Source organism: Pituophis catenifer, unplaced genomic scaffold, assembly GCF_029215685.1.
Source record: "Pituophis catenifer annectens isolate HBS135680 unplaced genomic scaffold, rPitCat1.0.hap2 SCAF_1, whole genome shotgun sequence".
NCBI classification, from domain to species: domain Eukaryota; kingdom Metazoa; phylum Chordata; class Lepidosauria; order Squamata; family Colubridae; genus Pituophis; species Pituophis catenifer.
This window is the reverse complement of record NW_027256881.1, coordinates 125084530-125095621: the sequence shown is the minus strand read 5'-3', so window position 1 is coordinate 125095621 and position 11092 is coordinate 125084530. Positions and strand designations below refer to the sequence as shown.

At 34.1% G+C, this 11092-nt stretch overlaps 1 protein-coding gene across 3 annotated transcripts in view; it reads right to left on the bottom strand.

The window, feature by feature from the left end:
• Positions 1 to 204: 204 nt before the first annotated feature.
• The window catches only part of GCLC (glutamate-cysteine ligase catalytic subunit), a 32390-nt gene continuing 21502 nt past the window's right edge, over positions 205 to 11092 (bottom strand). For all 3 annotated transcript variants that reach the window (XM_070932942.1, XM_070932943.1, XM_070932944.1), the window contains 8 exons: positions 9951 to 10089; positions 9454 to 9566; positions 8136 to 8228; positions 7213 to 7317; positions 5868 to 5949; positions 5648 to 5751; positions 3152 to 3272; positions 205 to 1855 (listed from right to left, as the gene is read on the bottom strand). In XM_070932942.1, the coding sequence (XP_070789043.1) occupies positions 1650 to 1855; positions 3152 to 3272; positions 5648 to 5751; positions 5868 to 5949; positions 7213 to 7317; positions 8136 to 8228; positions 9454 to 9566; positions 9951 to 10089 (963 nt within the window). In that variant the 3' untranslated portion in view covers positions 205 to 1649. The remainder of the gene's footprint in view (positions 1856 to 3151; positions 3273 to 5647; positions 5752 to 5867; positions 5950 to 7212; positions 7318 to 8135; positions 8229 to 9453; positions 9567 to 9950; positions 10090 to 11092) is intronic.

Below are 11092 nucleotides of genomic sequence, written 5' to 3'. Positions count from 1 at the left end.
AGAACCTTCATTTTACTCCGGATGTACAAAGTTTGTTAGAATTACAATCTGGGAGAAGAAATAGTTCTTGGCTTCTACTGCAGACAAATGGTTGTGTTGGGGCACTGGAAGATCTAAGACTCCGCCTTCAAATGCTAAACTTAAACTCTCATTAAAAATATCTAGTATGGGGATACATGAAAATGATGCATACTATAAAGAAAACACGAGGGGAAGAATTTTATTGCTGTCTCTTATAAGAAGCAGAGCATGGGAAATCGAGTTATGAGCTGTTTAGGACGATCAAATAAAAAATACTTTCTTATACATAGCATAGTTTAACTGCAGATTTCAATTCCACAAGCTGCTGCAAAGTTACTCACTACTCTGTCATCATTAAGTATTAAAAACCTTTGGGTTAAATCTTTTTTTTTTTATGGACAACAGTAGAAACTGGCTGTATTTTTCTAACAGTTCCTATATACTTCTGATTCCTGATTCGTAAACATTCATACATTTTCATTATTTCTCTTTCCATAGTTATATAGTAGGGAAAAATTTGAAGAGTACATGTATATCACACAAGAAGTGTAAAAGGCTTGTACATGTTCTGCTGGTTGTTTTGCCACATTTGGTTTATTTTTTAAAATCCAAACTGCTACATTGAGGCTTCAGATTTAGCAACGTTTCTTTTAAAATAAGTAAAAATAACTTGACCTCTTCACATATTGGACCAGCTACCTCACATATCAAAAAGTGGAAGGGAAGTCTGGTCTGAGTGCTTTGTCAAATCCTGTATCATGTCAATAGAATCGTATATAAAAAAAAACACATTGGAGCTAAAATAATTTTTTAAAAAGGGCACTTTGATTCAAAAGCATGTGGATTTTAATTCAGAATAAATTTGCATCTCAGATTGCTAATCTACATGGTCATGTCTTTTTCCCAGAGTTTGAAATCTGAAATTAAGAACACATAATGCAAAACGTTACTGACTGGAAGTGATAGGAGCTTCCAGCAACAAGAACGTATTAATTTACACCCAAGTTATTTAAGAGGAAGTATTTTTATTAATCCTACTAGGACTGGGACCAAGATCTACTTAAATCCAAACCTGTGAATTTAGTTATGACTACAAATGTAGTTTTATAGATGTCAGTTAAGTTTTCTAGCACTAATTTCAGCAAGATTAAGATTGCATCATTTTTGTACTGCAGAACAGGAAAGTATGAATCAGATTCTGATTTAAAAAAAAATACAGTAGGTTATTCACTGCATTCCAGACAACAATGGTCAGAATAAACATTCAGCTCTGGAATGCAGATAATATACAAGAATCAATATGTTACATTTACAAAGCTGTTCGATAAACAGTACATTTTTCCAGATTACCGTAAGTATGTAAAAAGGTATAAGTTGGTTTCACAATGACTTTTAGTATGATACTAAAATACACCGGTATTAAATCAAAAATATATATTATTTACATGTACATAGTATAAACCTTAAATAGAAGAATGTACCTACTGTAGGAAGTTTTAAGAGAAAGCTGAGATTGGCCATTGTATAATGTAATAAAACCATCTGATCTTCACATTATGAAACTGCAGTAGTGTGACTAGTGTTCCTTTAGATATTTTACAGATTACATATCAAATTAAAACTTTTCATTAAGAAGCGGCTTTAATTCCACTGTACTTTAGTTTATTTAAACCCACTCCAAGCAGCTCGGGACATTCAACTTGCTCTTGTGCAATTTGGTTGCATTTCCACATCAGGCTGTAATTCATCTCTTCTGAGATCACACTATCATGCTTGTATTCTGGATGGTTTGCAACAAATTCTCGCATCCATCTAGCAGCTGTCATTAATTCGCCTAGTGGACAAGTCATATGATATGCATTAAAATTCACTTCATTATCTCCCCATATGAATTATATAACTTTCCATTTACTTTCTCTTAAGTATTAGCCTTCATTAAAATGTCACCTTAAATTTCCGTATTACATACAAGGAGTATTCAATGGTGCTAAGAGTAAAACATTAGGTTACTATACTATATTGTAAACTCAATGAGTTGAATACTTTTTCACCACAGATCTGTCAATGAAAGAAACAACAATAACAAGAATTTCTGAGTATTACCTATACTTTTGTCAAGGGTATTATTTTTGTAAATAAAATAATGGACAAAATAAATAAAATAAAGGACAAAATAATAAAATAATGGACAAAATGTTAATAAAGACAACAAAGTTATCATTAGGCTTTTAGGGGAAAATCAAGTATTTATTTGTAAATAGGAGCCGATACACAAGAGATGGAATAAATTAAACCAGAAATATGTAAACTCCAGACTTGGGGCTTTAGATATTCTATCTCTAGAACACCATTTTTTCCCTACTCGACAACCCATATACAGATAATCCTTGATTTAAGACCATAATTGACTTAAGACCAAAGAGCCTTGGTGGCGCAGCAGACTAAAACTGCTGTTAAAGTAGCATTTAGCTGCCAGCTGCCTGCAATTACTGCGAGTTCAATTCTCACCAGGTTCAAGGTTGACTCAGCCTTCCATCCTTCCGAGGTAGGTAAAATGAGGACCCGGTTTGTGGGGGCAATAAGCTGACTTTGTATAAAATAGAAGGGGGCCAAAAAGCCCTACTAAGCAGGTATATACAAAAGTATGAAGGCTATTGCTTAAAGCATTGTAAGCCACCCTGAGTCTCCGGAGAAGGGCGGCATATAAATCGAACTAATAAATGAATGAATGAATGAATGAATGAATGAATAATTGAGACCAAAATTTCTGTTGCTAAGCGAAACAGTTGTTAAGAGAATTTTGCCCCATTTTATGACCTTTCTTGCCACAGTTGTTAAGTGACACTGCTTGTTAAATTACTAACACAGTTGTTAAATGAATCTGGCTTCCTGCTGATTTTGCTTGTCAGAAGTTCGTAAAAAGTGATCACATGATCCTGGGCCACTGCAACAGTCATAATATGAACCAGTTACCAAGTGTCTGAATTTTGATCATGTGACCATGGAGATGCTGCAATGATCATAAAATGGTCATAGACCACTTTTTTCAGTGCTGTTATAACTTTGCACCTTCACTAAACGAAAAGGCTGTAATCGAGAACTGCCTATAACATCAAATGTCTATTCATACCTGATGCTCTTTTTTTTATTAGTTTCAGATAGTTTAGAATGCTGCATCTTGTATCCACATCCACTTCCATATTTTCAAGGTAAGAGTTTAAAATTGGAATTAATCCTGGAAATACTCCTTCCTACAAAAATTAAACCAATATTGAAATAAAAATGCTAAAATATTTATTTTTTCACTTCAATATTATAACAAACCCTTGTCTTTTGATATGGCACAAGAGTGCCCTCTAAAGGATATGAAAACTAACACTGGTAGGCCTATAAAATAGATTATGTTTTTCATTGAATGTATCTTTTAAATAAAGACTTTTCCATATAATGCTTAATACTATGACATGTCTCCCATGTCATAGGGGAGATCATGATAGATACCGCTGACTAACACCAATCACATCTGCCAACCCACACTGGACCGGCATGGCAAATTATGATCTATTCCTTCCTTATGCCAATACAACTTCAAAACCGGCCCTCATTCCCCAAAGGCCCTAGGGCAACTACCCATGGCAGCTGGAAAACCTGCCCGAAGGCAGAGGGTGCAAGAATCACCGGGGTAAATCAGGCTGCCTTTGGAAGCTCAAGACCGTATGGGTTGGAAACATGTGGAAGAGGCCTTCATCCTGCAGTGGATAGACAATGGCTAAAATGATGATGAAGACTATGACATAATTAGAGACATATAATCAGTGTCCTTATTATTGAATAGCAGGGTCCAAGGAAACTTAGATCAGCTGCTGAATAATTTTCTGGTTGGCTACTGGGCATCAGAAAAGAAGCAAAGCAACACCTAGTCTCTCAAAAGAGTCTGCTTTTCACTTATTCTCATTGTATGAAATAGTGAGAATAGTATTAAAGGTCGAAGAAGGGACATTTACATAACACTATCTAAGCTGCAGCTCAAATCATCACTGTCAATCATCACCTCTGCAAAAAAAAAACTATGAATATGTTTTGTAAACCTATACCTTGTTTAAGTAGATAATAAGTCACCAGAATAATTAGGTAGCTTTTAAATTTATACACAATAGTAAACCAAAGAGAGCTAGAATACAAAATATCTACCATAAAAGTCCCTTTTAAAGCAGAAATTGTGCAAGCCTAAGTTATGTTCAGATCCATTTGTTTCTAACCTCTTCTGCTAGTATAGAATTTGGTCACTTTTAGGAAGACCTTTCTTCCTAAAAGAAGATAATTTAACAGGAAATGCAGAATTGCCTGTTGGGGTCAGTCCAGTAATTTATGATTGGAGGAGAGATTAGGTCCATCTTCCAAGAAAGAGCATTTCTGGAATTCCAATTCAACTGTTTCAATTTTAATGTCTAAATATATACACAAGTGCTCTTGGTAGGACATATTATTATATCTTCCTGATATTCCACTATCAAGGTGGAATATCAGGGTAAGTATGCCTTATAGGACAGCACCTGGATATTACAAAAATATTAGGGGATGGTAAAAGGTGAGCAATGAGATTATTGTAGCAGAAGTCTGAAATATTAAACCAGTCCTTTTATATATTAAGATCTAAAATTCTCTGCTTGATTTCCCTTCAAGCTTTATTGAGGTCCAGCATAGATAACAACCAAGGGCTACTAAACCGATGTTACTGGTTTATTTGGAATATTTCCTATGTACAATGGTGCTTAACAGTTTGTGAACCTTTATGAATTTTCAGGTTCTGCACAAATACTGCCTAAAACATTATCTGTTCCCCACATAAGTCCTAAAACTAGATTAACACCCCCCCCCCCCAATTAAACAGAAACTTTATACTTGTTCATTTATTTCTGAGGAAAATGAGCCAAAAACTACATATTTGTGAGGGAAAGTATGGCACCTCTAGAATTATCACTTCATTTGAAGAGAAAATTAGAGCCAGGTATTTCAATCAGGTGTGAATGTGAAAAGTCCAGCCGTTATTTCAAGAATCAAATTTTGGGTATTCACTACCAAAATCTGATCTTCACAACACAGGTATGTGAAAGTGTGACATGGCTGGAACAAAGGAGATTTTTGAGGTCCTCTGAAAATAGTTGTAGATGATCACCAGGCTGGAAAAGTTTACAAACTATTTGTAATAGTCAAAAATTCAAAAGGGTTCACAAATTTTGTTTCTTGTTTCTTTGTGTAGTTTTTTCCCCTCCTAATTCTTTTTTCTCAATAATGTCCTTTTTTATATCTAGACTTCATAGGCTTAAAAGAATGTGTAAGTATATACAGCTGTATTTACTCTCTAGATTCCAGGATAGTCATTTAAAATTATTCCTTCCCGCCTCAGTTCATTTCTGAAATTAACACATTAAAATAACAATTAGTTCAAGATCTCTTAAAGGCCAAATCAAGATAAGTCATTTTCTTATGATTGCTATCCTCAGCTAAGGAAAGACTAAAATCAGAATTTTGTACTCGCTTAACTTTAGATCACAACCCTGATTCTTAATCTAACTCTTCATCAAATCTATAAAATATGGCAAACTTCATGAATTGCTGATCTTACCTTTCCATTAATTATTGTATCTATGCTCATTAACGTATATTCTTCTACATCTGTTTCTGTACCATTTTGAGTTGCACCACATCCATCCACTACTGCATTGCCACCTTTTAAAAAGAAATCAGATTGAGTGAAGAACACAAGCATCCAAAGAAGCCAATTTGTTTTACATTTATTTTATATTCAAATGTTAATAAAATCAACCAGAAAATAAACAGCATACCTTTAGAAATGTCTTTTCTAAAATAAAACATGCCCTGCCGGACAGCATCTCGTTTCTGAGCTACTTTCATGTTTTCATCCACCTAAGAAAGGGGGAATAGGAGAAAATGTTACACTGGGTTTCTTGCTAAAATGGAAATAAATTGTAGTTAACTTTCTAGTCAGAAGATTTTAGAAATTGCACTTTAGGGCATAGCATTGGTTTGCATAGATTTGTATAGTTACTAAATATAATTATGTAAAACAAAAATTAGGTTTAACCAGAATTCTATGATTATCTGGAGTTCTAAACTGATATTGTCTTATGGAATGACTGCTATCTTATCTATCTTCAAACATGCTATCTTATGCTAACATGCTAAGTATGATTTTTCCATGTGCCTAAACCTCGAAACAATTTAGTCAACTTTCAGCTATTCCCTCACTGAATTAAATGCACAATAATTAAGAAAATCCCATTTAAAGCAAATTTTATGAATTTTAGATTAATCACACAGAACAAAGGTTTTAACATCATCACTTTGTGACAGAAATTTGGATCCCAATCACTGTAATAAAGCAAGGACTACCCGTATAAACAATTGAGCGAATAAGAACAATTTCTTGCTACTAAAGTTTGCAATTTAGCAGGAGACAGTGCTTAACAATTGTAGCTCTGGCCTTGTGGAGTATTCTCTCCTATGTCTTCTAACATGCTAGAACATAATTTTTTTTCCAAAGAACATTTGAGTTGAACAGTTTGTTGCTACTATCTTTAACATTTTTTAAATAGCAGAATTTATATTTATTTGTGTTATTTTGTTTGGTTTTGTTGTGATTTATTTTTCATTATTACTATTATAAGTCATCTTTGCATTATTATAACTTTGGTTGCTTTAATTTATTGATATATACCAAGGAATTTTTTAACTGTTCTAGATGCATTTGCAGGATCCAATCTGGGTTGGTCACTGGGACTAGAGGTTTAATTTTCCAGGTTTTGGACTTGTGCTGGAGTTTATCCTCAACCAGAACTTCTCTCTCACAAGAATGTGTGCTTTGGGTATTATATGCTCAGTATTTATATGGTGCCTGGTTGTGTGTGACTTTTTATTGTTAATTGGGGTGTTGATAGCAGGCTGTTAAGTTGTTGGCTGTTGTTTCCTTGTGTTGCCAAGTCCAAAAGCTCAGAAGACTAAAACTCTGGTCCGGGTGACCACCCCCGATTGGATTCTGCAACATTATCCCAGGACATGTATATTTGCCTTCATTCATATATATGCTTTTGTTGATTGTGTTGTAAAATTCTTTAAGACTAATGATTTGACAGCACAGAAGAAAAATAAATATTATACAAACACTCTTACCTTTGACAAAGGAATGAGAAAATCCAATTTGTATGAGAGAATGACTCGAGTTAACAGTACAACAAACACAACATATGCTGAGTTTTCGAAGTCTGTTAACTGGACCTAGAAATTGAAAAGTATTTTTTAGAATTGTTAATGTATGTATGTTGTACATATCCCAAACATAGTACAGAAAGATTACATCATAGATTCTGATAAAGACTGTGAGATATCAGACTTAGAATCTTTTGCTAAATATTATCAAGATTATACCTTTTTGTGCAAGTTTTCCAAAAATAGAATTCCAGAAACCAACTAATGGTATGGTTAGATATTCTTGTATAGCAGTGGTTCTCAACCTGTGGTCCCTGGACCTCTGAAGGGCTGCGATGTCATCACAGGGAAGGCTTGAAGAAATGTTACAATTTAAATCTTGAGTTAAGTCTTGGGGGTCTGTAGCCATGGTCCATGGTCACAAAAGGTATTTAAAGGTCCATGGTGAAGAAAAGGTTGAGAATCACTGTTCTATAGAATTCTGCTGTTACATGTTCTCTTTTGAGAATTCCAAAATTGCCAATTATCACCAATATTAACTTCTGATACAGCCAAAATAACACTTGCACATCAATATTTTAAAATAGTTATTTCAGAATTAATGCAGCGTTATACAGAGAAAACATGATTAAGGAATGATATGAAATTTGTGATTCTTTCTGATTTGATTATAATTTCAGTTGAAATTAAGACTATCCCAGGCTTAGAATCTATGGCAGGCAATCACTGTTTGTAGCGGTAGTAAACTGCATAACTTATCAAGATACTTAAATGTGTATCATGGAAATGTCAAAATAGAAAGCATGAGCAAAAAGTTGCAAATGTACTGAAATATGTATTTCAGTTTTCATTCATAACATAAACCACTGAGCATGTTTAGTCCTTACCTCCATTGGTCTGAACTCAACTCTCCATCCAATATCTGAATTTGGAGGAGGAGGCTTAAATCTCATTGTCTGCCAATTTGTTGACTGAATATTCTACAGGAGACAAAATAGGTATTATTAGGCTATAACTGTAACTCTATGTGGTCATCATAGCAAGTAAGACTTTAATACTTTTGAGAACTCATGATAAAACAATAAGCTGCAAAACTGCATCAATTGCACTAACAAAGCATGAGAGACTTTGTACTGAAAATATTTAGAATACTATACAGATTGTAGTCCTTGAGTTATGACTGCAATTGGGACTGGGATCCCAAGCAGACCCAGTTTTTGTTGTAACTCAAGATGCCTCGGATGTTAAGTGGGAAGTGGAGGGAGTCCCAGCAAAGAGGCGCAATGTAGGCCATACAAAGATTTTGGGAGGAAGATGCCGCAGTATGGCGCAAGCTCAGGAAGTCCAGGGATGGAGGATGTGGGGTGCGTGCAAGCACAGGGAGAATTTACTGGAGCAACTCATAGCCTTCCTCCTGGCTTCCCCATTATCTTTGCTTGGGGGAAGCCAACAGGAAAGGTTGCAAACTGTGATTATGTAACTGCAGGATGCCACAACCACTGTAAACTTGCTGCCAAGCACCTGAATTATGATCATGAGACTGCGAGGGTGGTGCAACAGCTAGGAATGGTCTTAAGTATCACTTCAGTACTGTTGCAACTTTGAACAGTTGCTGAACAAGTAGTCGGTAAGTGAGGGCTAGCTTTATGTAAATATATTCTCAGATTTTGTTTGCTTTTATTAGGTGAGATTCATGCTATCTGTACTGATAGAAATTGGATCATGCCAACCCTGTCCAATCATAGGATGAGCAGAAATAACAGGAAGATTCTGTACTTCTGTACTCATTGTTTTTGATTTTCCACAACAGATACTTAATTAGAATTTGGTAGACCTGGGCAGACCAATGTTTCCAACAAGTATACAGTTTTCAACGTTTATTTCCAACATTTTTGTATGGAGTCAACTCATATCACACTCCCTAAATTATACACTGACCTATACTCTTAAAACTGAGTTAAGTATTGAACATTTTTGTCACATTACTGATATGAATAAACACAGAATTTTTATCTGTATTCAAATATGCAATGAAATACATACTTGCAAGTTGTCATTTAAGAAATACTGAAGAAACACGTATGCAGCAAATAATTATTTGGCATAATTAAGTGCTGCTGTAGTTTTGATCCTTTTTATTAAAGAAATGGTATATTAAACAAACTATGTACAACTTTTTAATATAAACTAGTATAACAATATAACCTCAAAATGATCAGATTCATTTGCATCATCCAGGTGAATTTTTTCTTCAAACAGTGTCAAAGGGTCACGAATAAATAAGTGAGCAATGTGTTGTGCCAAAAGATGATCAATGCCTACAAAACCAAGAAATTGAGATATCCATTGTTAAAAAAGCAAGTTTATTAAATACAATGTGCACATTTATTTGCTTGCAGTAACTCAATAGAGCTGAGGAGAGATGAAGCAGTCACCACAAACACATGAATGAAATATTTTGAGTTTGATAAGAAATGTGATAGTTGACTCATTCTTTCAATCAAGAAAAAAACTGCTTTCAAGATGAGGGATCACGGCAGAAAATTAACTAGCACATCTAATGCTGCTTTGTGTGATACTTCAAGAACAGCTTGTTTAAATTAATCACAAGTAGTCCTTTCTAAGGATTGTGTCTGATTAAGGGAGAAAAAAAACAAGACAAAGGCTTGGAGCCTCGTTGTCACACTGATTTAAATACTTACCCTCTTTTACTAGATGCTCATAGATTTCTTTATCTATTGTCAAATCAATGTCATTGTACTTTTCACCGCATTCTGAGAGATAACTGTCTATGGAATCGTATCTGGATTTATTGATTCTGAAACGGTTGTTCTTCAATGGCTATGTAATTTAAGAAGAAAAATGTCTAGTACCTATTGTCATTATCTGCAAGAGATACTATAACACTGAGTCAATGTAGCATTGTAACCAAAACTGCATACATATTTTTCAATAATTTAACTATTTAATAATATGGACTATTCATATAAAGAGGGGCAGGAGTGTTTAACAATAATTAACGAACAGTATAAAATGATTAAATGATACAAATCCATTATACGAAAAGTAAAATCTAGTAAAGAAAAAATGTAAAGAGAGGGAGATAATAAACCTCAATGAAGGAAAACCTTAAACAATCTAACAAGATATGAATCAATAAGAGTTCCTCGATCGCCATGCTAGAAAAGGTTAGAGATATAGTTAGAATAATGAAACATCAGAGGCAAGTACTAAAATTCAACAAAATCTGGGTTAATTTTACTAACTTTATCTCCTGCTATTGGCAATAATTATACATGGTAAATATGAATATTTATATACATAAATACTTTTTATTTCATACTCAGAACCTGATTAGAAATCTGATGAGAATAGTTGTACACAAAGAGCACGTCAAAATCTAATCTAAAAAAAAATTATCAGAATACATAAAGCTGAAACAGTTTTAATACCTCTGTATTCCAATTTCTCAATTTTTGATGGCCTAATCTGATTAACTTCATCCATCTTAGAAGGCAAAAAAGGTTTGACTTTGGTATTCATTACAGAAATACCAAGACTGTCAATTGGGGTGGGAAAGCCAAAACGTATTTCAAAAGTAGGCACTGGGAAACCATTTCCTTTAGCATTGTCAAGAAAAGTAGATATAAAAATGTCTTCACTTTCTACATTCAAATAGATTTAAATAACAAAAAAATGCTTAATGAGCAAAATGCTTAAAATTATGGAAAGTTTTCAAGGAATGAAAGGTAAGTTTAGGAAGAAATATTTTTGTGTGAGAGCATGAATACCTAGGCCATGGGTGTCAAACTAGCCGCGTCACATTGCTGTCACTTGATGTATC